General features: G+C 35.6%; 2 protein-coding genes across 9 annotated transcripts in view; one reads left to right on the top strand and one right to left on the bottom strand.

Moving 5' to 3' along the window:
* Positions 1-25,701, bottom strand: part of LOC138129344 (THAP domain-containing protein 1-like) — a 58,171-nt gene that overhangs the window by 12,891 nt on the left and 19,579 nt on the right. The window contains exons 1-2 of one of the 7 annotated variants that reach the window (XM_069045634.1): positions 3,869-4,074; positions 3,695-3,821 (exon numbers count right to left, since the gene is read on the bottom strand). The exons of 2 other annotated variants lie outside the window; for them this stretch is intronic. In XM_069045634.1, coding sequence (XP_068901735.1) covers positions 3,695-3,754 — 60 coding nt within the window. In that variant the 5' untranslated portion in view covers positions 3,755-3,821; positions 3,869-4,074. 4 more of the 7 variants (XM_069045632.1, XM_069045635.1, XM_069045637.1 and 1 more) reach the window with 4 other exon arrangements.
* The window catches only part of ACC (acetyl-CoA carboxylase), a 48,223-nt gene that overhangs the window by 13,531 nt on the left and 8,991 nt on the right, over positions 1-25,701 (top strand). For both annotated transcript variants that reach the window (XM_069045627.1, XM_069045629.1), the window contains exons 2-7: positions 587-860; positions 15,638-15,755; positions 15,961-16,209; positions 16,270-16,450; positions 16,505-17,511; positions 17,565-20,387. In XM_069045627.1, coding sequence (XP_068901728.1) covers positions 587-860; positions 15,638-15,755; positions 15,961-16,209; positions 16,270-16,450; positions 16,505-17,511; positions 17,565-20,387 — 4,652 coding nt within the window. The remainder of the gene's footprint in view (positions 1-586; positions 861-15,637; positions 15,756-15,960; positions 16,210-16,269; positions 16,451-16,504; positions 17,512-17,564; positions 20,388-25,701) is intronic.

Here is a 25,701-nt window from a genome sequence, read left to right as displayed (position 1 = left end):
CAAAAATCAAAATAGTCAAATATGTATTTGAAATTTTGAAATTTAACGTTCAAAGTTCAACAGTGACAGTCCCGGAAACAGACACTGCCATCTAGCAAATATTTATGACCTATTCAGCGGGCTCCAGCGGGCCCTAAATTTGGCTCTCAAAATGGCGGTGAGTGGATGTACCAGTCTTCTCTTTATCGTGGTACAGCTCAAACCATTTAAAGATACTTGTTACTTGCTGTAAACTGTTCTAAATACATATTGTTAAGTTCATACCTGTTGTTGAAAATTTAATACTGACAGTAAAACAACACACAAATGACATTTACAAAAGTGAACCCAGAGATGTTTAAAATGTTGTCTTTGCGGCCCGATGAACACGCTCAAACTACCCAAACAAAGAAATGACGCAGCTGGTGGCCTTTCACTGACGAGTCTGATGCGTACGTCACAATCCGAGTCGTGCGCGTGCCGCGTTTCGAACAAATGACGACAGCGAACAGTCAAGGTCGCCCGTTCGTCCCAAAAATATCATCGCCCGCCTCATCTCGCTGTTGACCATGGGAATTTTGTTGATTTTTGATTTTTTTGCCAACAGAAAAAACGTTGTCGGATTCCGACGAAAGCTGGTGCAAAGTCGAAGAAGAAGAATCGGGAGGTGCGCCAAAAACAGAGGAAATGACCGAGATGGATAAGACGCGCGAAAATGGTGTCCAGTGGACGCTAGGTGATGAAGTCAGAGAACAGGACGACATCTTTCCGCAGAATGGCGACACCACGGACAGCTCACCGCCGGCGGCGCCATCTGACGGACAAGGAGGTCTCACACCGGTCGAACAGAAGGCCCTCATTGAAAAGCGGAAGAGGCTCAAGTAAGTTATTTCAAAACAGTAGTAAAAAGAGCTCATCGCGTGATTTTTTTCAAAAAAATTTGGAAATATGACAATAATATTAAAATAATTAAAATTAATTATAATAAACTGCGACCAGAAGATCATTTTTCAAAATTAATTTTGTTTCTTCATGACATCAAAACATCAATGTGACTAAAAAACTTATTATTTTAACAATTAATGACGACATGTTTTATATGTTTGTTGTGATATTCATGGCCAACTCACAAAATACTCACTCAACTAACTGACAAAACTAAACATTTTTTGTTCCTCATCGCACATAAAATATTTGATTGTTAATAAAATATTAATTGTTATTGTATTTACTGTCGAGAAAGGCTATTTTATTGTATGCGGTAATATTTTTCAGATAAGCACAATGGCTCAAGGTCGGTTGCTTTTTAGATGTAATCTTTGTACAGGATTATTGTGTAATTGCAATTAATTAGTGGACATGGAGTTTTTGCACTTTCATCAAAGTATCAGATTGTTGCAGGTTACATACGAGTACGTTGAAAATAATGAATACGTTCAAAGTAGGTGATTACTATTATTTTAAATAAATTTGACGTCGTTTTAATTGAAAGTGGTTTTTGAAAAAATTCATTCATTTAAGGAGGGGATGTTGTGGCCTATAGGATAGGAGATTGTACTCTTTTTGGTTTGATTTTTTTTAGCTAAGTATATTTTTTTTATTGGCGATCTTTGGTGTACAACTTTATTAATGTTTTTACCTAGAATCCAATTTAAAAAAAAAAATAACATTACGTTTAAGCTTGTGATAAGCGATTAGGTACATCCACGAAAAAAGTATCCAAATGGCTGCCATGGTATCAGAAGTTATTTCAAAAGAAGAAAGGAATAAGGGTCTTATTCAGTGTAAGTGCGCCTTAGACACTTCAATTATTATTACTATAGTGGTATGAACATCAAGCATAGTTTTGTCTTACAATATTCTTCCTCAAAATAGGTATACTTACGTTTTATTTTATCGTCACGACTAAATTCCATAACAAAATTAATTATTGGTTTAACTATGTATGTTTTGCAGGCGAAAAAATTAGAATGAGAAAATTTTGACGTAATTCTAGTAGAGGTGTTGGATTCTCTCATGGGCTGTGACCTTGGAAATATCTGCGCGAAGACGGGGCAATAACACAGTGAAAAATCTGTAACTAACTGTGACTAATTTACATATAAAGAGAGAAAGACGAGAGACGAGAGAAAGACGACGCTAACGTAACGAATGACGATGTTTTCCGGTCAGTTTGTAGCTACTTGAGACCGATATTTTTCGTTTGCGCAGATATGTCACATAGCCCATGAGAAAATCCAAGACCTCTACTCTATCTATCTCTATCTGTAGATCTTGAGATATAATGGCAGCCGTTTGAAAAAATATGGTTTCGAGAACAACGAATTTCAAGCTTTTCGTACCCACTGTTTTAATAAGGATTTTTTTTTCAAACTCCTGTAACTTTGTTGTAACTTTCTGAATGTTGATTTGGAGACATTTTCGAAACCCCTCTTTAAGAAAAAACTACACGAAAAGAAAGATTTATATTTTTTCAAATTTATAGAATATCCTTAAAAAATCTATGTAACAATCATTTCATTTTTTTTTTTTAGATTTTAAGTTTCGAATTTATTTTTTACATTTTTTGCAAGCGATAATGTACCCGACGGAATTGAAAATGCAACCCACAATACATTTGCAAAGTTTACGTGGGTATTTGTTTTTTGATTTAAAAAACATAAAACATAGTTAGCCGGGCAGTTTAATAAATTTTGCCATAAAAACGTCATTCGCTTGGTTAAACGAAATTGTGAAAAAACAAAGAGCTTTTGGGAAAATGTTTGTTGTCTGCATAAACGCGCAGCGGCAGAAGCATTTTTATTACATTATCCATAAATCAGGATCATGTCTGTTTTTTCATGGTTGGAATACATTTTAATCGTCATATTTTAACTTTTTCGTAAATGTCAGTTGTGACAAATAAAATTATTGGAAACAAAGTCATCATAGATTCATAATTTCACTTTAACAATACGATATTTAAAATACCCACGTTAACTTTTGAAACGTATTGTGGGTTGCATTTTCAATTCCACCGGACTCATTATTATCACTGGTGAAATACCCTGTTTATCAAATTAACTAATAATTCTTGTTTCGTTATTATTTTTTAAATGACATAAGCAAAAAAAAAAGAAACTTTTGTCAAGTTGAGTTTTTTGAGAATTGTTCAAAACTGAAAGTTCTTTTTAACATTTCAAAAACAGAAAAACTGTATATACGAACCTCGTATATTATTAGGTTGGCTGTCATGTAGGTAACTGAAAATATAATTTTTCATTCGTATAGGGCGAGATTTGGAATAAAAAAAATGAAGTTTTAATTTACCATAAAATCTGTGGTAGGTATTGCAGTTTTTGTTGATTTGGGTCACTGTGTAGGTGTAAGTTACAAACGTAAGAGTCATGAACTCGTGACAGTCCGGACCTGTTCATTAACCACTACTACGTCCACCTGTTGCAAAGTTACCCATTTTTCAATGTAAATTTCTTTCCATCAGTCGCGTTCCGAGTTTGCACAGCCGCGTTTCGTATCGAGTGAATCGATCGCGTCAGCTGGGATTCACGCCCGATTTTCAATTATTTCGTTAGCCGGAGTAACTTATGTTCGACAAAATATGTGCTCCTACAGTGATTGATATTCGACTTTTTGTTTCTGTGCAAGAAAATCAAGAAACGTCATCCATCGCACATCAACAGTTTTGTTATTCTATCGTAGGTTATGTTTCTCTAACCTTAAAACCGCATTCGTGGACGTTTAACGCGGTCACTGCGTTAATTAAGGGAAAGTGCATGTTGGAAAAATGTAGTGAAAGGAGATTTAATGTCAACTGAACATTTCCGAGTGTAATTTGGTAATTTCTGAAAAAAACATGATACTAAGCGTAAGGGTACCAAATTGTTATTACCATGTTCTATGAAGTCATGGAGCTGTCTGTGTAAATTTTCGATATTCCGAGTTCCATATCGATGACATCGATCTTAAGAAGATTTTTTCGAAAATGACTTCAAGTAGAACACTTGACTGTGAGGTGCACTTCACGACTTCACTTTAAATTGTTATCACTTATCAGTCATTCGAGTAGCAGGCGCTCCGGCGCTCGTTTCCGTTTGCATCACATTCTATGTTTGTTTTTTATCATTGCCAAACACGTTACCAAGGGTTCTATAAAAATTAATAAACCGCTAGATTTGATTGACCGATTGAACCATGGAAATGGAGTCGATCAGCTAATCGAAAAATCATTAATAGTTATTTTTAGTTCTGATTTAATTAAATGTTTTTTCTGGATTATTTGATAAGAGCCATAAATATTTAAAACAAATGCTATGTCATACACTGTACTCTTTATCTTATTCTACAGGGTTATTACTTATTATAAATGATTGTACCTAGTCTAAGTAGGCGTAAAAACTGAATGTAAAATTTATGGTTGCCGCTCCGTATAAAAAACATCAAAATGATATGAATAAGTGAGTATAAAAAAACACACCGTTCACATACAGGAGTTAAATTGGGTGCAAAACAACTCAATATTTTTAGAATTGATTGCAAAACAACTCAATATTTTTGGATTCAATCATTAATTTAAAAAAAAAAAATCCTCATCACCACATTTTTCACCTAAAAAATGACAGTGACAGCGACAAAAATTGACAGCGGCAAAAATTTCATAACATGAACATGGCCTGCTTCGACTACAATAATTTATAATAATCCTGTAGTATCGTGTTTTGAATGACGCGTACCTATTTCGCAGTAGTGCAATTTTTTCATATTTTTTTTTCATGTTACTAATATGAAGGTGACTGTTGTTGACACAAGCAAGTACGCAAAGTCATTAAAAACAAAAGTAATATGAAGAAAACGAATCGGAATCTTCCATTGTCACTATCTGAAATTCCCACAGGTATTTAAGAATAAAATTGCGAAACAAAAAATTGTTTAAATATTAATTTCAGTGTAGTGTATTGTAGTCCCTCCTCCAGGTTATAAAAAACAGTCTTTGATATTTTAGTACAGAGTTAATTTTATTTTTCTTTTTAATCGACTTTGGTTTAAAGTTTAAACAAAAGTTGTTTTTTTTGTCAAATCATACTTTGTAGCATTTCCACACAATGGAGGAATAAAATGTCCGAAAAATTACATAATTACATGTATACTTTAATATTGTTGTTAACTTTGTACGTAAATGTATACAATTACTAAATTCTATTGAAAGAAATAGAAACACTCAATACTGAAAGTAAAAAACTAACTTCAATAACAACAAACACAACGAATCCATGTTGCGTGTTTTGTATTGACTTAAGTCAGGTCTGTTATTTTTCGTAAAATCACTTTTCAACGAGTCTTAATTAATGTTTTGAGTCATTAATATGGAATAGTTTATAATAGTTTCCTTCGAAAAACATCCCACACCGTAATGTGTTCACAAAAGTGTATAATTGAAGTTCATGTGTATTGATTATTGTGTGATCAAACGGATTTCGGATCAAGTGTGCTTTGGACTGTGTCATCCGGACAAGAATTTATTTGAAGCAAATGACATTCCAATGCAATCTTGATATGAAATGTATTTGATCGCACGATATATTCTATCAAATTGGCACCTACAGATATTTGTACAGCGTGATCAACAATGACTGAGTCTGTTGGCAATGGAACAATTGAAAAATATTGGTGTTTTTCTGTTTCGTAATTGGCACTGACCGGATGTTTGGTAATTGTTCACTTTAACTACTTCCGGAATTTTCGCGTTTTTCTGGCTAGACAGCCTCAGGGCGTCCTCCTAGATCGTGTCCCACCATTCAAACCTTGTGCAAATGCCTTTTTTTCTCTTGTTGTGTTTCAAGGTCGCGTCAAGGCCAAGTCTTAGTATAACTAAAGGGTAAGGAAAATTTTCATTTGCACATGGTTTGACTGGTGGGAAACGATGTAGGAGGACGTCCTGAGGCTGTCTAGCCAGAAAAAACGCGAAAATTCCAGAAGTAGTTAAAGTGAACAATTACCGGATGTTTTAACTTGACACAACATTAAGAAAAATTTAGGTTATGTCGTGTATGTTCATACCATTACAAAAATGACCCTTTGATGGTAAACGTCAAATTCGCCTGTCAACTCTATCAAAGCTGACAACCGGAAATGCGTTTAGATTACAGTGGTACCAAAATCATTCAAATTTTCATTGTTATCAACAGATTCAGTCATTCTTGATCACGTTGTATTATGTCATCTGGAATACTTTTAAAGACTGTTTTTTTTTAGTCTTCTAGAAGCAGAAAACAATCTGAAGTAGTTGAAAAGTGGTGTTTTAATAATGGTTTATTTAACGAGTTCGTGTGTAAATTGGGCTTTATTTGGCATGAGTGGGCCCACGAGTCCAAAAAAGTCCAATTTACACGCGAACGAGTTGAATACAACGTTTTTTTGTTTCGACGAGCCCCTTAAAGGCTCCAAATCGCTTAAAATCTTTAAAATTAGATCGACGTTTCGTTTTGACAAGTTGTGATATTTACCAAAATCCGTTCACACAGGAGAAAATTCTCAAATTCTGACAGTGTCGAACAAAAAAGTGTTTTAATTATTCTTTAACTTCCACCTATCATATTCTAATTTTCCACGAATAACAGTCGAAAACAAAAACTGTTGTTCCTTTGATAAAATGCAAATTTGCTAACGTAAATTTCCTGGGAAGTGCGTCCTCAATTTTTTTCATGTTATCATTATGTATTGTTTTGAAATGATTTTAGTAAAAAAGTGTCGTCATTTCACATCAACTGTACTCTTTCTGTTCTAAGCTGCAACAAAAGTACCAATTTTATCCAGCACTGTATACAGAGTATTTCGCAAGTAGTGATAATGAGCCCGGCGAAATTGAAAATGCAACCCAGAATACATTTGCAACGCTAACGTGGATGTTTTAAATATCGTATTGTTTTAAAATGAAATTATGTATCGTTGATAGCTTTGTTTCCAATAATTTTATTTGTCACACCTGACATACGACGATTAAAATGTATTCGAACGATGAGAAAAGAGACATGATCCTGATTTAAGGAGAATGTAATAAAAATGCCTATGCCGTTGCGCGTTTATGCAGACAATACAGATTTTCCCAAAAAACTCTTCGTTTTTCACAATTTCATTCAACCAAGCGAATATGACATTTATGTCAAAATTCACGAAACTGCACAGTTAACTATCTTTCATGTTTTTTAAATCAAAAAACAAATATCCACGTTAGCATTGTAAATGTATTGTGGGTTACATTTTCAATTCCTTCGGGCTCCTCATTGTCACTCGTGAAATAACCCTGTATTTGTACACCTGTAGTGGTGTAAAGTTTTTATTGTTTCTGGGATTCTCGGAGTGTTTTTTTTTTTGTAAAATTCACAACAAACTTCGTTGACGTTTGACAAGAATTACGACATCGACGGAAAGATACGACTATGTATACAAATAATTCTTTATAGTAAGAAATGTTGGGAAAACACATTTTTTTCTGGATCTGTAAGATAACTCTAGGATTTTGTCAAAAGTCGTAAATTTTCTCCTGTAAAAAAATTATTACCCTTCAAACCAATTTAAAACTACATTTAGTGCATTTTTCTATCTGATTTTTTGTAAGAAAACCACTATAAATTTTTTCTCACATAATTTATAATTGTACCTATTTATACTAACCTAAACTTCGAACCTACAGAAATCAAAATTATTTCAAATTGACACATGAAAAACGTTTTGTAAAAAATGTTGAAAGTGTTATTTTCTTAATTAATGGAAATACAGTTAATTATGTGGTCGAGTGTAGGTTATTGATTGCATTAATCAGTCTATTTTTAACTCTATAACAACGTTAAATTATCCTCTTAAGTAAAAATAAATTAGAACCCGGACTGGTATGTTAATTAAATCAAACCTAAATCAGTGATTGGACCAGTAATTAAATCTAATTTTGTCCTTGTTGCTCTTCTTTGTTTTTAATTTTTTTTATATGAACCATTTATTTTCTATTTTTAATTTTCGTAATTAAAGAAGACTGCTAAAGTGATTAACCGATACTGCCCCCAAATGTTCCTCTTCTTCTTCTTTGATTTATTTTGTTCTTTCGCTTGGTTATGTTTACATTTAATTTCATTAAGTAACTGACGAAGTTTTAAAAAAGTTGATGTAATGAATAGTAATCTCCCATAAAAAGTTCACGTGTTAACTTTAAATTACTGTAGTTTTATATTTTTATAACTGATTTACCCTTTGGTACAAAACTAAAGTTGTCGAAACATGTTTGCTTCTTGGTAGAAATTTTTTAATGCTTTCAAAATAAATAACAATAAAAGGTTTGTACCAATTTCGTTATTAGGCATTTGTTTTAAGTTATTAGAGAAACAAGGTCCAGCACAACAGTCGTTCAATGGACGTTTCAAATGTTTTATGAAAAATACGGTGATTCTGAAATAAGTTTGGAAAAAAACCGGTAATTGGTGATAACGACAAGTAGTCATAGATAAAAAAAAATTCTTATAAAAGTTTTTTCGTTTTCGAGATAAAAATGATCGAAAATTTGGTCAAAATTGCTAGTACGCTGCTGAGTTAAAGGTGATTACCTGATTATCTTGGTAGTTTAGCAACAATAATAATCAAAGGTAAAAGATGCCCGTTAGTCACAAACTCCTCTCGATAATTTCCATGGTTGCTAATGAAGTGAAGAAATTCGGACAAATTTTCCCTGCTCATAGGCGTTGAAAATACAAGAATATAGGGTAATTTCCATCCTTTTGATTTCACCTCCAAAAGTCATTTACGCAGAATTAATTTGTGTGAAGGATACTCCACATTTTTTTTCCAAACTTATTTCAGAATCACCCTGTATAGTACAGTTTTTGTCACAATTCTTAAAATGTTCACACGAATATTCAACACATGATGCATCTTTTGCAACTTTTACATAATAATATTATATCTTCCTGCGCGAAATTTGGAATGAAAATATTTTTTATCTTCAAGCGGTCGAAAAGCGCGCTTTTGTCTATCTCTGTGGAAACCGTTGTGGCTTTTGTTTTATAACAGGACTTGAAACACTTCAAATCCTAAGAGTTGACATGTCCACAGGCGGCTGGACCGAGTCATATGTAAGGGTCATTTGAAGCATTTCTCACGATTTATTTATCAATAATTACACGAAATATTTAATAATCAAATTATTATTATTAAAAAAAGCCTCTAAAAAAAGCGAAATAACTAAATTATTACCCAATATTTAACGGATGCCACAGTGATGTAACACGAGTCGCCCATGCGCATGAATGACATATGTGAAAATCAAAAATAGCAACATGGCCGTTCAACGTTAAAAAGTAAACTTTAGACTTTATTATTGAACCTTCAAGTAGGTACAAATAATATTGCAGTAAGAGAACTCGGAATTACTAGTGTCTTAAAATTTGAAAATTGTCATTTTACTGTAACTGCAGCAAAAGAAAATAAAGGAGTTCATGTCCGATTTTTCTTTTGTGATCCGCTTTTTGCGGTTCGCCCAGTTGCGACCTCGACTTCGTCTCGGTCTTCAATCTCTGGGGTCAGCAGAAAAAGACTCACTTCTACTCTTAATGATATAATCTACCATTTGTCAAGTAATTTATTTTTTTATACTAACTAAGAATAGCTTCGTCAATCAACTGTCTATTTATACTCAGGGTCGTGACATATACTACATATTAAAAAATATTACTCCTATTTTATTGATGAGGTATTTAAATACTTAATTTCCTTAGCAACAACATTAATTATTATTATTTTGGATTTTCTTTTCAAATAATTTAAACATACATACAGGGTCAGTAAAAACTATGGATACAGCTAAATATATTCAGAACGGTTTAGCAGAGCTCGTTGAAATTTGGCACACAGATAGAAGTTTAAATTCTATCATCTGATATTTTTTTCAATTTTCTAACATAATTTTTTCACTACTAGTCTTAGAAGGCGTCATTATTGAGTCTCGAACTGAACCCAGAAATAGAATTTCTCTCCTACTAGTTAATAATTTTTCATTATTAACCAGTGGTTAATAATGCACAGCCGTCACCTAGCAACGAAAGATTTTCTTTGATTTTATTGGTTAACGTAGACAGACGATTTTCAATTTTCATAGCAACCGTTGAAAAATGAGAACTCGGATCGTCGCATCGGACAAACAAATTTAATTAATAATTATTATTAGAAAGGGTTTTAACGTATCTAGTAGTGAAAAAAATAATATATGCACCACGCTAGAGAAGACAATTTTAAGCCACGTTTCTTTATTACCTACCTACCTCTGCTTAAAAAAATGTCTTCTCTACCTTGGTGTATAATTACTATTATTTTGAACATATGTACAAGGTTAACATGATTTTTTTTAAACAGCACGGGGTCAAATTTAATATCTTTAAAAAGAGTATTTTTGTGAATCCAGTGATGGACTTGCATATCTTACTTTAATCGAAACTTTATAAAAAAATTATCGAATTAATAAAATTTGAAAAAAATGTAAAATTTGGAAATGTTTTTAGCTATCGTTAGGTCTTTGCCACCTGTACTTTGACCAAAAAATAAATCAGTTAATAAGTGTTGAAATACGACATTTAACTGAAACAGATACATTTTAATAAAAAAAAATTAAAGTTTAAACGCAAAACATCACTGAATTCACAAAAAATTACTCTCTTCAAAAATATTAAATTTTTTTAAAAAAATCAAGTTAGTCTTGTATCTTCAAAATAAATGACGTTAGAAAATCGAGAAAAATCTCAGATGATATAATTTAAACACTTATAATTGTGGCGTTGTGGCCCAAATTTCAACGAATTCTATTCGTCTATATTTTTCGTCAAAGGCGTTGCCATTGAAGAGTCGATTGTGAACGCACCACAGATCACGGATGAGATATTTAAATCTAATCTAAATTTTTACGTCGTTTGTGTTTTCAAATATAATTCTGAAAGGAACTGTTTTCTTACCTCAGTAAGTTGATACATGGTTATATAAAAACACGTGCAAAAAACACCGTACACACTGCCACGGTATGAATTCACGGATACTTCTTAAAACTACAAAATCACAAGTTGTCAAAGTTTACCACATCTAAAATCAATTATTTTGACATTTAATTTTTACATTTCACAGAGATTTCTGGCGAAATCCTGAAATGTTCTAGTGTGGATTTTCCACGTACAAATAAAATCAGTTCTAGTTTTTAGTTTTTACACCTGGTTTTTCCAGGTTGGTTTTTTGTAACTAGAGATGGTTACCTACCTTTCCATGAGTCGGCAATTATTTATCTTCAAACAAATGTACCTTTACAAAATCTAAAACAATTATTAAAAAAATAACTATCGTTTTTTCAAGTATTCTGAATGTAAACCCCTACGTGTTTGTTCAGTTCACAAATTGTTTCCTTTGAAGTCCAGATTAAGGTGCGTCCAAACCGAACACGCTACACTACTCCAAATGTGTCCTAATGATCGCGTGCATGTGTTCACACAGATTCGGCTGAATGCAAGGTATGAGGGGCGATGCGAGCGTAAGAAAGATAATACGATGCTCTCAAAGAGAGACAGAACAGTATAGTATTAATAATAATAATAACGTTACTAACACGGTGACACTCAGACGGTGTAACCTATAATAATAATAATTAATCCATTGTTAAAATTATGTATGTATTGAACCAACACAAACAATTCAATCTTATAAAAATAATAATCAAGATTTTAGATCAGTTTGAAATATCAACGATTTCAGTGATCATGAAAATACATGAAGTACAAATTCAAGCATAAGGAATTGCAGTAGCTGGGAAATAATTTAAATTTATCGAGCTATGTTGTACGTAGTGTAGGAAACAATAGTGCTGATGCCAGCAACAATAGCTAGGAAGTTTTTCAAAATTGCTAATCAAAAAATGTCAAAAACTTAATTTTTTTAAATGGCAACTAGATATAAATGTAAAATTTAATTCTAAGCCTACTTTTATTGACATTGTGTATGCCTATTCCCAGCCGTTTGGCGTAATTTCGATTTTTTGAGTAAAATATCCCTTTTTTACCAAACAATTGTTTCATTTGAATTTTTATTCAAAAATCACATGCAGTAAACAGTAGATAACAACGAAATAATAAAACATAAGCAAATTTTTTTGTTAATTTGCTTACTTTTTATTGTTTTATTGTTATCTAAAAAAAAATAAATAATAGTATTTATTGCAATGCTATTTTTGAATAAAAATTCAAATAAAACAATTGCTTATAAAAAAAGAATATTTTATTCAAAAAATTGAAATTACGCCTAAACGGCTGCAAATAGGCATACATAATGTTCATAAAAGTGGCCTTAAAATTTAATTTTACATTTATATCTAGTATCAGAAACGGTAGTTGCCATTTAAAAAATGAAGTTTTCGACATTTTTTGATTATCAATTTTAAAAAATTGCAGTAGGCGTATGAAACATAAAATAATGTCGTTGATAGCGCAAAAAAGCGGCCAAATCTTTTGCAAGTCAGTAAAGTAAAAATAAATTATTTATTTCTGATGGTTCAGGAATTATAAATTTTTTAATGAAGCCCTGCAACCTCACTTTTTTGCAAAAAAGATGACATAGGTCAAAAACGATGACAGATAAGTCAAAATGGGGCCTTTCTATTTAAAAAAACAAAGATGGCATCGATTTCCGGTATTTCCGGAAGTGCCGCAATTTTGAAAATGTTTCACTTGAACTTGGAGTAGTCAATTATAGTCAACTACCAATTTTCATATTAATATGATTTTGGGAAATCAAAAAGCTTCTAATGAACGGGCTACGTGAATCAGCCGGTATAACCTCATTTTTTACTCTTGGCATATTTTGTCATTTTGATTTATTGATATTAGTGATTTATAGCATAACAACTGGTAGGTAGGAAGAGATGATTTAATTACACTCAGCGCAATTAACTCAAAATCAAAAACTGACTGCGTGACCGACACAGAAAAGTTAAATTTTCGAATGTCAGTCATGATGACAGTAAAAGGTGGTTTACAGAGATTTTGTTGAAGTGACAGAAAATGCTGCCCGAAATTTTGATTCCGCGACTGTACATTTTTTTATATACCTACCGTGAATCATCTTTGTTCGTGCGCGTGTTTTTACAAAGAACTGCGCATTTTCCAGTCCCCACGAGAACGTGCACGAACGCGTCGCGTTGTTGTGTGCATCGCGATACGTTCGCTTTGGACGCACCTTAAGGATGAACTGGAGTAACAATCTCAGCAAAAAGTTGCGGAATTCTTATAATGCTATGAAATTGAATTGTAATTGAATTGTAATGAGTTGCAAGTAAATTTTGTGTTCATTTTCTTGATATTTAGATAATTACTTACATGTGATTTTACAATCTTTTGACTAAGACTGTACGTGAGAGTAAACAGAAGCACACTGAATTTCAATTTTCATTGATTTCTGTTAAAGTTCTTAACGTAACTGTAGTGGTAAAAAGTGCGATATGAGTCTAATGTTTCATACCGACGTCAATTATATGCATTTTGTTCACTTTTATTGAAATTAAAACAGATACATAACCTCAAAAACCGTATTTTTCCACATATAATTAGCGATTACATGGAAAATCCTCGACCAACTTTTTTTGTAAATTCATTAGAAAATTCTACGATATCGATACTTTATGTGTGAAAAATTTAAGAAAAATTTGCCTTTTTGAAATATATTTTTTATCAATTTTTATGCGACCATTGCTCAATTGCACACCCAGTGATAGAATATTCTGAAATCCACAGCTGTCGGCCAATCACGTGCCTTGTATTTTCATTCTGTCACGGACAGATCGTCAATCGGATGCGTTTGGAAACAATTAGTCACGCATCGCGTAGCAACCGCTCGACAAGGCACAATATTAATTGTCAAATATTATTTCGTCAAACTACATATTTAAAGGTTTAGCCTTTGAAACCTTAGGCCCTTGGTGCAAAGAAACAATAGATTTCATTAATGTCATCGGAGACCGACTTATCGCGGAATCAGGGGATTGAAAATCTAAGAAATTCCTTTTTGAGAGGATTTTCCTTGCCATTCAACGTGGAAACGCTGCAAGCATTCGGGGCACTTTTCCAGATTCCGCATTATTATCGGAAATTTTCGCATTGTAAATTAAAAATGTTATTTTATGTTAAATTTTAATAAATAATTTTAGTTATCCTTGTATCTTCAAAATAAATGATGTTAGAATATTAAAAATTAAATTAAATTAAATTTTCAAAGATTGTTTTTTCTTGATATAGTCGTGGAGAAAGTGTAGTCTTCAACTCGCATATAATGGCTATTAGTCACTCGGACGATTCCACCACTCGCCTACGGCTCGTGTTGGAATTTTCATCCTCTTGAATAATAGCCATCATTATACGCTCGTCGAAAATGTACTATGTATTATTAACAGAAAAGCAAATATCTGTAGGTACAAAAATTATCGCCTAGTAAATTCTTAAGTTCTTAAAATAGTTCGGACTTTTCCCTCACCATGAAAGATTACGATTGGTCGTTCATCATTTAAAGTCCCTGTCATAAAAAGCGAAAGTCTTAACAGCAAAGACTAATAACCTTTTGCTGTTAATTTCATTGTAACATGTCAGTTCTGAAAGCCTTAATACTGTTGCAGCTCGCCTAATACTTCATTTATTTTCTTATAGATTTTTTGCAGCAACAAACTCTTTCTATCACGGTATTTTATTACGGTTATTATGGATATCCATTTTTTCATTTATAAAAAACCACACCTCTTTTAATATTTAACCGACTAATTCTTAAACACAAAGAAAGGAGGTATCAATTAAACTTCACATTATGCTGCTATCAATAAAATCATCATTCCTGGATAGTTTTTTTTTTCAATCTTCTACGTGGGATTGTGTAGACTTTGGTTAAACATAAAGTAAATGTGTAAAAGCTACTGGTGATAATTATAGCACTGATTATATTATGTATCTAGTCAGAAAATTAATTACTATTGTTACTACTACTAAAAGTTACTGCGATTTTTCCAACAGTCGATATTTGAATCTCCATTCAGGCTACATTATAAGACATTTTCCTTTTTAACAGCACGCGCTTTCATCCGCAGTGTGTGCGGTTAGTTAAAATGACTCACATTTCATGAGTTTTCTAAGTGCGGGATTGTCGTACTTTTTGGGTTCGTATTTTCAACACCAAGAATCCATCGACAAGATGTTAAAGCGACCTCTAAATCGAAGAAACAGCAAAAGATTCGTTATCGGTGGCGAAGAAGACGACGTCACACCACCCGGTATCGAAATCACCATAGCTGAGAGCGTCGACGTTGACACCGATAACAATGAAAACATTCAAAGCAACGAATGGCTTGCCGCGTCTTCGCGGCTCAAGCCTGGGACCACTCTCACGTAAGTTTTTATACAAAAAAAAAAGAAGAAAAATATGCTATATAATAGCGCTTCTGGCATATAACAATTGCAAACACCACGACGGGATTTAGTATTAAATTGTAAATTAATTTAAACGATCATACAAATATCACACGATGAGCTCTCTCAAATCTGTTTACAAAACATTTGATCAAATTTAGGTTAAGTGTCAAATAAATGTCACCTCCTAATGTGTTCCTTTTAAGGCCCAGCATGTCTCAAGGCACCGTCATGCTGCAGAATCGGCTACAAGAAAAAGATTTTACCGTGGCCACACCGGAGGAATTCGTGAAACGTTTCAGTGGGACCAAAGTTATTAATAAGGTACGGCAAAATTTAAAAACCAAAGTAGATACAATTTTGATTGTTTGAGAGTGAGATGGATTTTTTAACTTTCCCTTCTTAATTCTTCTCAATTCAAATTTGATTCTTTTTTGAACTTTTATGAGGCCCAAATGAGGCAACACATTGCAGTAGAAAGTGACCATATTACGTGGGTAAAATAATACCGAAGACTGTTGAATCGTAGGTACTTATCGCCAACAATGGAATCGCCGCTGTGAAATGCATGCGTTCGGTGCGTCGCTGGTCTTACGAAATGTTCAAGAACGAAAGGGCCGTACGTTTTGTCGTTATGGTAACACCAGAGGATTTAAAAGCCAACGCCGAGTACATCAAAATGGCCGATCACTACGTCCCTGTACCTGGTGGAACCAACAACAACAACTACGCCAACGTCGAACTGATCGTGGACATCGCCACTAGACTGCAAGTACAGGTGCGTTATTTGCCCTGCTACGATCAAACATTGTTTTTAATTGGTCGCTAACTTAAATAGGCTGTGTGGGCTGGTTGGGGTCACGCTTCGGAGAACCCCAAATTGCCCGAACTGCTTCATAAGAATGGGATAGCCTTCATCGGCCCCCCCGAAAAAGCTATGTGGGCTCTGGGAGATAAGATCGCCTCGTCAATTGTCGCTCAAACTGCCGAAATACCAACACTGCCATGGTCCGGTTCTGGTGTGTTAACTTCATCTCAATTAGACTGTTTGTTGTAATTTGTTTTGATGACAGAACTGAAAGCCCAATACAGCGGAAAGAAGATCAAGATATCTTCGGATTTGTTTGCCAGAGGCTGCGTTCAAACCGCAGAACAGGGTTTAGTCGCCGCTCAAAAGATCGGTTTTCCGGTGATGATCAAAGCGTCGGAGGGCGGAGGCGGCAAAGGTATCAGGAAAGTGGAGAACGCCGATGATTTTCCAGCCGCGTTCCGCCAAGTCCAGACGGAGATCCCCGGATCGCCCATCTTCGTGATGAAACTGGCCAAATGCGCTCGCCATCTCGAGGTACAACTCCTGGCCGACCAGTACGGCAACGCCATCTCGCTCTTCGGCAGGGACTGTTCCATCCAGAGGCGCCACCAGAAGATCATCGAAGAAGCTCCGGCCGTGATCGCGTCGCCCTCCATCTTCGAAGACATGGAAAAGGCCGCGGTGCGTCTCGCCAAAATGGTCGGATACGTCTCGGCCGGTACCGTCGAGTACTTGTACGACCCCTCCGGACACTACTTTTTCCTCGAATTGAACCCCAGACTTCAGGTGGAGCATCCGTGTACGGAGATGGTGTCCGACGTGAACCTGCCAGCGGCCCAGCTCCAAATCGCGATGGGTCTCCCTTTGCACTACATCAAAGACGTTCGTCTTTTGTACGGAGAGTCCCCTTGGGGCAACTCCGAAATCGATTTCGATGTACCTAGACACAAGCCCCAGCCGTGGGGACACGTCATCGCCGCTCGTATCACTTCAGAGAATCCCGACGAAGGTTTCAAACCTAGTTCGGGAACGGTCCAGGAGTTGAATTTTCGATCGTCGAAGAACGTCTGGGGTTATTTCTCGGTTGCGGCGTCCGGGGGTTTACACGAATTCGCCGACTCTCAATTCGGACATTGTTTCTCGTGGGGGGAAAACCGCGAACAGGCCAGAGAAAATCTTGTCATAGCCTTGAAAGAATTGTCAATTAGAGGTGACTTCAGGACGACTGTTGAGTATTTGATTACTCTCCTCGAAACCAAGAGCTTTCAAGTAAGTTGGAGTAAATCGAGTCTGTCTGTGGATTTGATTTTTATTTTTTGTAGGAAAACACCATAGATACAGCTTGGTTGGACATCTTGATCAGCGAGAAGGTCGAATCTGAGAAGCCAGATGTGATGTTGGCAGTGATTTGTGGGTCTTTGCACATTGCGGACAAGACTATCAGTACAGCATTTCAAGAATTTCAGAATTCCTTAGAAAGAGGACAAATCCAAGGATCAAACACTTTGACAAACGTGGTCGATGTGGAGCTTATCCATGGAGGAAATAAATACAAAGTGCAAGCGACGAAGAGCGGTCCCAACAGTTACTTTCTAATGATGAACGGCACATTTAAAGAGATAGAGCTACACAGGTTGAGCGATGGAGGCATTCTGCTTTCAGTTGACGGTTCTTCATTTACGACTTACATGAAAGAAGAAGTTGATCGATATCGAATCGTCATTGGGAATCAAACGTGTGTCTTTGAGAAGGAAAATGATCCAACAATCCTCCGGTCACCTTCAGCTGGCAAGCTCATAAGCTTTTTGATTGATGACGGCGGCCACGTGGAGAAAGGTCAAGCTTACGCCGAGATCGAAGTGATGAAGATGGTGATGACGTTAACGGCGAGCGAGAGTGGGACTGTGTTTTATGTGAAGCGACCTGGAGCAGTCCTAGAAGCCGGTTCTATTATTGCCTCCTTGGAACTAGACGACCCATCTTTGGTTACCAAGGCTTCTCTCTACAAAGGACCGTTCCCAGAGCTCGACGTTTCTCAGCCGATAGTGTCGGAGAAGTTGAACCACATCCACAACAGTTACAAAGCCGTTTTAGAAAACACTTTGGCGGGTTACTGTCTCCCAGATCCTTATAACGCGCCGCGTCTGCGCGAAGTGATCGAGAAGTTTATGTCAAGTCTGCGAGACCCTAGTCTCCCTCTTCTGGAGCTCCAGCAAGTAATGGCGTCTATCTCCGGCCGGATCCCTCCAGCCGTCGAGAAGCGAATCCGCAGATTGATGAGTCTCTACGAGCGTAACATTACGAGCGTGTTGGCACAGTTTCCCAGCCAACAGATCGCCAGCGTGATCGACAGTCACGCGGCCAGCATGCAGAAAAGAGCCGAAAGAGACGGTTTCTTTTTGTCCACCGAAGGAATCGTTCAGCTGGTGCAGCGCTACAGGAACGGAATCAGAGGGCGGATGAAGGTCGCCGTCCAAGAACTGCTCAGACAGTACTACGACGTTGAGAGCCAGTTCCAGCAAGGTTCGTACGACAAGTGCGTCGCTCTTCTCCGAGAGAAACACAAAGACGACATGCAAGTTGTCTTGGCGACGATTTTCTCGCATTCGCAAGTCTCCAAGAAGAATCTGCTCATCACGATGCTGATCGATCACTTGTGGTCGAACGAGCCGGGGCTGACAGACGAGCTGGCTCCGGCTCTGACCGAGCTGACGTCGCTGAACCGAAGTGAACATTCCAGGGTGGCGTTGAGAGCGCGGCAGGTGTTGATCGCCGCCCACCAACCGGCCTACGAGCTGCGGCACAACCAGATGGAGAGTATTTTCTTGTCGGCCGTGGATATGTACGGGCACGAGTTCCATCCTGAAAATCTCCAAAAGTTGATAGTTTCTGAGACGTCGATCTTTGACATACTCCACGACTTCTTTTACCACGCCAATAGAGCAGTTTGTAACGCAGCTTTGGAGGTCTACGTGAGAAGAGCGTACACCAGCTACGACATCACCTGTTTGCAACATTTGGAGCTGAGTGGAGAGGTCCCAGTCGTTCACTTCCAATTTCTGCTGCCTCCGACTCATCCGAATCGCTTGATCAAACTGAACGACTTCAAAGAAACTATTGAAGAGGGTCCGAAGGTCGTCGACACTTTCCAGAGGACAGGGTGCATGGCTGCTTTCGAAAATTTCCAAGAGTTCGAACAATACGCCGACGAAATACTGGATCTGATTGAAGACTTCGCCAATCCTGCGACCATCTCTGCCAAAGATCTGATCGCGATGGAGAGCGGTTCCGAGTCGAGAAACAGTACTTCGATCAACGTGAGCTTGTCAGTGGAAGGTCAGAGGTCGTACCCTGAAGACAATTGCCTCCACGAACCTATTCATATTTTGCACGTGGGAATCAAAGACAAGGGAGACACTGACGACGCTACCATGAGCAAAATCTTCAGCAGTTTCTTTGTTCGTCACAAGGAAGAATTGATAAGTCGCGGGATCAGGAGAATTACGTTCGCCGCCCTCAAGCACAAGCAGTCGCCGAAATTTTTCACTTTCCGGGAGAGAGACGACTTCAAAGAGGACAAGATATATCGTCATCTGGAGCCGGCGTGCGCGTTCCAGCTGGAACTGAACAGGATGCGCAACTATAATCTCGAAGCGTTGCCCACCTCCAATCAAAAGATGCACTTGTATCTGGGCAAGGCGAAGGGAATCAAAGGGAAAGAAGTGACTGATTATCGATTCTTCATCAGAAGCATAATCAGACATTCCGATTTGATAACGAAAGAGGCCTCTTTCGAGTATCTACAAAACGAAGGGGAACGAGTGTTGTTGGAAGCGATGGACGAGTTGGAGATCGCGTTTTCGCATCCTCACTCCAGAAGGACCGATTGCAATCATATATTCTTGAATTTCATCCCCACGGTGATCATGGATCCGGCTAAAATCGAAGAGGCCGTTACTAGCATGGTCATGCGGTACGGACCGCGCCTCTGGAAGTTGAGAGTGCTTCAAGCGGAATTGAAGATGATCATTCGACTAGCTCCTAATTCTCCCACTCAGACGATTAGACTATGTTTGGCCAACGACAGTGGGTACTACCTGGATATTAACATGTACTCTGAAGTGGTCGATCCCGACACCGGAATTGTAAGTAATTCTAAAATCGTTCTCCCCAGGATTTAGGGATATTCGTTACTGGGTTGGCATAAATTTGGTTAGGTTGGAGGCTATGTGGTTTTTGGTGACAAACAAAAGATATCGTAACCTGTCAAAAATGTAAGGCAGCGAATTCCTTGTAACAATTGCAAATGGCAAATTTCTCGCGAACTGATAGCTGTTTTTTCATTTCACAATCAGTTTTGGTTTCTGACGGCATATTTAGTTGGACTTGCGCAAAGAATCTCTCAGTTGATATAAGTCGTGCCAAAACCAAATAACCACCAACACGCAGAAAATCTACCGGCAACGTTGTGTAATTAGATTTGACTTTTGACAGGAGGGAAATAAAAATGTTATTATCACGTTAGTTTGGTGTCGATTTTAATTATGAAATTTCTTTGCGCTTGCGTGTAATAACTCGTGAATTGACAGAAGAAATTGATGAAACGCAAAAAAGTGTGGAATCCTAGTGTGGAATATCAAAATTACCATTAATTACACCTAGTGTCATTTTGTTTTCACCAACTTAATTCAGCGGGAGGTGATTATTTTGTTTTGGCACGAATAATAGTTGACAGAATACGTCAACCGTCAACATCTATGAATAACCAAACTTAGCCGTTCAAAATTACTTTTGCAAATTCAAGTTATAATACATATTGGGTGATTCAAAATGATTGTGGATAAGTATGGCAACTCTGTACGAAAATTTATGTGGTAACTGAGTGGGGAGGATAGAGTTGACATTTCTCTGAATCACCCAATAGTTATTTACATTGCTGTGCAGAAAAATCGCGTACAATTCAAAAATCAAGCAATCAACTTTTCGAGTATTTTGTGTTTTGTAAATGTGGATTTTGACATTATATTTGTAAACAGGTTATAAACTGTCAGTGAAAGTGTCACTATTTTATTTGTTATTATAGGAAAATGAAACAGTTGTTTTTCTGCACAGCAGTGTACATTACAAATGCAGTAGACTGCAGTCGGTTGCAAAAAAATCGGGTAGGTACTATCGAATTCATGAAAAACTAGTACATGCAGCAAAATTTTGTTGGAGTCTGTCATTATGACAGTTCGAATTTAGCAATGCTCAATCCAACGTCAAACGTATTTAGGTTATCTATTAGGCATTCACGATCTTTTTGGGACCGAGTTGGCTATGACCATCTAGTAATTTTGTTGACAGTACCTCGGTGATAAGTATATTCCCTAAAGGAAATTGACACTTCTTGTGTTGGGTTAGGTCGTTTTCAAATTAAGGTTATATTTAGGGATGGCAACGATATATCGATATATTTAATATATCGATATTTATATAAATATATCGATATATAAATATCGATATATCGAATCATATATCGATAGTTTTAAATATATCGAAAAACTAAACCGCTGCTGCAGACTACAGTTTGGCGGCTTTTTGTTTCTGTTTCTGCTTTAAACATATTAGTGACATCTATCGTCAAGGAGATAACTTATTTGCCGACATTTGTGACATCCGGTAGGTACCAGAATTGTCGGCTGAATCTGAGGGTATTCACTTGAACAAAATTAGGTTCTTCCCCGGAAACTTCTTTCAGGGAATACTCGTACCAAGTTTATAAATACTGGTCACCGAATATTTTTCCCACAGTCTTCGCAGAGCTACAACCGTATTCACTGTGAAAATCGAAAGGTGTAATTAAAGTGAAAAATCTACTAAAATTGTGGTTGCGATAAGTTATTTTGTTAATTGTTAGTTAAAGTGACTGTTGATGAAAGTATGGCTCCTCCGAGAAAGTAACATTTGGAAACATTTTCAAAAAGTTACTCCGAATACTGCTAAATGCAACATGTGCTCAAAAATTTTGAAAACTTCGGGTAACACAACAAATTTGAAAACGCATTTAAAGCAAAAACATTACTCTATTTTGCAACACTTAAGTGATGAGAAAAAAGAGACTGAAAAGCCAGATGCGCCAAGGAAAAAGAAACTTCCTTTGCAACCCAAAAGTCGAATGGATGTTGAAACTGTTGGAAGTAGTTCACTACATTCAAGAAGACTTGAATTTTGAAAAAAATAACTATATCGTTTTTATATGATAATAATATATCGATATATCCATATATCGATATATTTGTTTCGATATATATCTTGTATCGATATAATGCATTCGATATATCATATGATTAATATATCGATATATTTACATTTTTTTGCCATCCCTAGTTATATTATCTGAATAGGTACATTGTTGCCAGATCTCTTAAATCTGGTCTATTCTTTTTAAATTGGAAGTAACATCGTTTAATGGAAATTTTTTGTCGTAACAAAATTATTTTGGCAATTTTCACTTTTCCTTTGACCAAAATTAATTATTTTTACACACTTAATACATTATTTCCTTTGTTACGAATATTATAATAATAAATCTGGCAATACGGTGCCAAGAAAATGTCGAACAGACACTGACAAAAAAAAAGTTGCATTCGTTGCATCACTGAATCAGGGAGTCCAACATGAAAAGAAAAAATCATAGCCAACTCTGTCCCAAAAAGATCGTGAATGCCTTATACTTAACGTGTTGGACATTAGTAACATAGTAACCAGTTAAAATAAAATATGTACGTAGAAACGTTACACTACAACATTTTTGAAAAGTTGACATAACTACAACGTTTTGCTGTCCTAGTTTTTCATTAATTCGATAGTACGTCATAAAAATCAAGAACACATTTTTTTCCTGTTTTTGACACATGTAAATAGGGCTTTTCTGACTTTTAATGGCATGCTTTTTCAAATAGGTTATGTCTGACACAAGGAATGTCATTTCATTATGTCTGACGTAAGAAATGAAAAGTTTTGACATCTTGCTTGTCTCGGTAACATCAAAATTGACAACAAGAAGGATGAATTACACTACCTATATAAAATTTGATGTACTCGATTTTTTTTGCAATCGATTGTACATTTTACAGCGCAATGTTTGAAACACGACCGCGAAGCGGGAGTGTTTTAACAAAAACCGAGCGACGTAAAATGCCTACCGCATTAGTAATGTGTTAATTTTTTTGGCTGACGACCCATTACTCGTTTTCTCAAATTTGAAATTTGTTGCAACCAACAATTTTACAAAACCTGTCGCAAACTGACATTTAATTAATGAAATGGCAGAAAGTTATCTGTTATACTGATGCTTACGATTTACACCACAAGATGGCGCTATCAGACTTTAGACGAAAACAGTTAAATTATATTAATTTTTGAAAACTGAACGGATCAATGGTAGCGGTATCTTGTCTTAGTATAAATAGACTTTATTTATGATACGCTAACTGTTTTTTTTGGAGGTCCCTAAAAGCTTAGAATTTTCTTGTTAGTTTACACCTATGGTTTACACACTCTGTGCGGTAAAATAACAGATAGTTTGGTTAGTGCGTAAAAATCAAGATACCGTAGCTGTTCAAAGTGTGTAAACTGTCATTTAGAGTTGAGGAGGCCAAAAAATAATTTGAAACACCAGTGTACCTTCTATTTGACACTAGTATGTAATTTATTTTTTTTGCATGTAATGAAAGTGGCACTTTTTGACACGAAAAATCATAGTGAAAGTAGTACCTTTTTTGCATCATTTTATTCCATGTCCTCGGAGATGATTGTCAAAGCAAAGCAATTTTTTTTTTTTTAATAATTTTTCATAAATCCTTTTAGACCAAATTTCTCAACTAGCATAGATATGCAAAAAAATGTATGTACAACACGTTATGAAAGTCTCTTTTTTTCACTTATTAGCTTGATTAACTCGGGCTACGCCCTCGTTAATCAAACTGAAAATTCATGAAAAAAGTATGACTTTCATAACTACATAGTTGTACAAATAACTACGGTGTGATCAAATTTAAAATTTACCATGAAAGGTTCATTTTTGTAATAGCATAAACATTACCGACATAACCAAAAATGTTTTTAATGTCGTTTCAAGTTAAAAAATCCTGTCAGTGCCAATTACGAGACAAAAAATACCAGTATTTTTCAATTGTTTGATTGCCAACAGAGTTAGCCATTGTTGATCACGCTGTATTTTTGTGTATCGCAATGAAAAAAGCACTTTTTTTAAACGAAAAATCGTAATGAAAGTAGTACTTCTTTGCATAATTTTATTCCATGTCCTTGGAGATGATTTTCAAAGTATACCTACTTTTTTTTAATTTTTTCTCAACTTACAACGATATGCAAAAAATAACATGTACAACACGTTATAAAAGTCTCTTTTTTCACTCATTTGTTTGATTAACTCGGGCTACGCCCTCGTTAATCAAACTGCAAATTCATGAAAAAAAGTATGACTTTCATAACTTGTACCGTTGAGGGAAAAGTTGTAAAATAACTACAGGGTGATTTTGAAAGTTGTGCAGATATTTTAATCGCGAACTACTGGCTTCATGTAGAACTCGGAAAAAATATTAAAAAAAATTCTATGTCAAAAAATAAAATGAGGTTGGTTGACAACGTAGAAGACTAAAAGCAATTAAAAAAAATTGTAGCTCAAAAAATAAATGTCATTTAATTTTTAAACAGAATTTTTTAATATTTTTTCCGAGTTCTACATGAAGCCAGTAGCTCGTGATTAAAATATCTGCACAACGTTCAAAATCACCCTGTATATCACTAGATTTAATCTACACTCAAAAAGAAAGTCGAAATTTTGGTGTACTGTCGCGAGCAATAAATTTTGGTCGTCAATGTCATTTCAAAATTTGGTTAGATTGCCACAACTTTCAAATTTTTCCCTGTCTGATTATGCCCATGTCAACAAACTGTCAAAAAAATGAGAAAAAATGACAATTAATGTCATACAACATGATGATAGGTTATAATATTTACGACTGTTTTACAATGGAGCATTTTCGAGTGCATCAAAGAATGACCTTGACGATCAAAATTTATTGCTGGCGACTGTACATTCGATAAAATTGGATAAAAAAATGGCACTGACACAGCGGATGTGAGATGAAAGGACAATACAACATGAAAAATCTAATTTCCCAAAAAGTTTGAATCCTAGGGAGTAATTTTTTGTTGAGACATTACTTTGTATAAACCATTGATTACTAATTCATATGAGAAGCCGAGAAAAACAAGGAAGCTAGATAAAGGAAAATTGTGCAGAACTTTTTTTATAGAGACACTACAAAAGTTTCATTCGGAACGACTTTTTATAATGAACCAGTCTTGTAGAAACAATCTGGTCTATCTTTTCACCATCGCATTGTATTTCTTTGGTTATATTTTTACTACAAGTAATCATTAACAAACATT

This window comes from Tenebrio molitor, chromosome 4 (genome assembly GCF_963966145.1).
Source record: "Tenebrio molitor chromosome 4, icTenMoli1.1, whole genome shotgun sequence".
NCBI lineage: Eukaryota > Metazoa > Arthropoda > Insecta > Coleoptera > Tenebrionidae > Tenebrio > Tenebrio molitor.
This window is presented reverse-complemented; position numbering and strand designations above follow the sequence as displayed.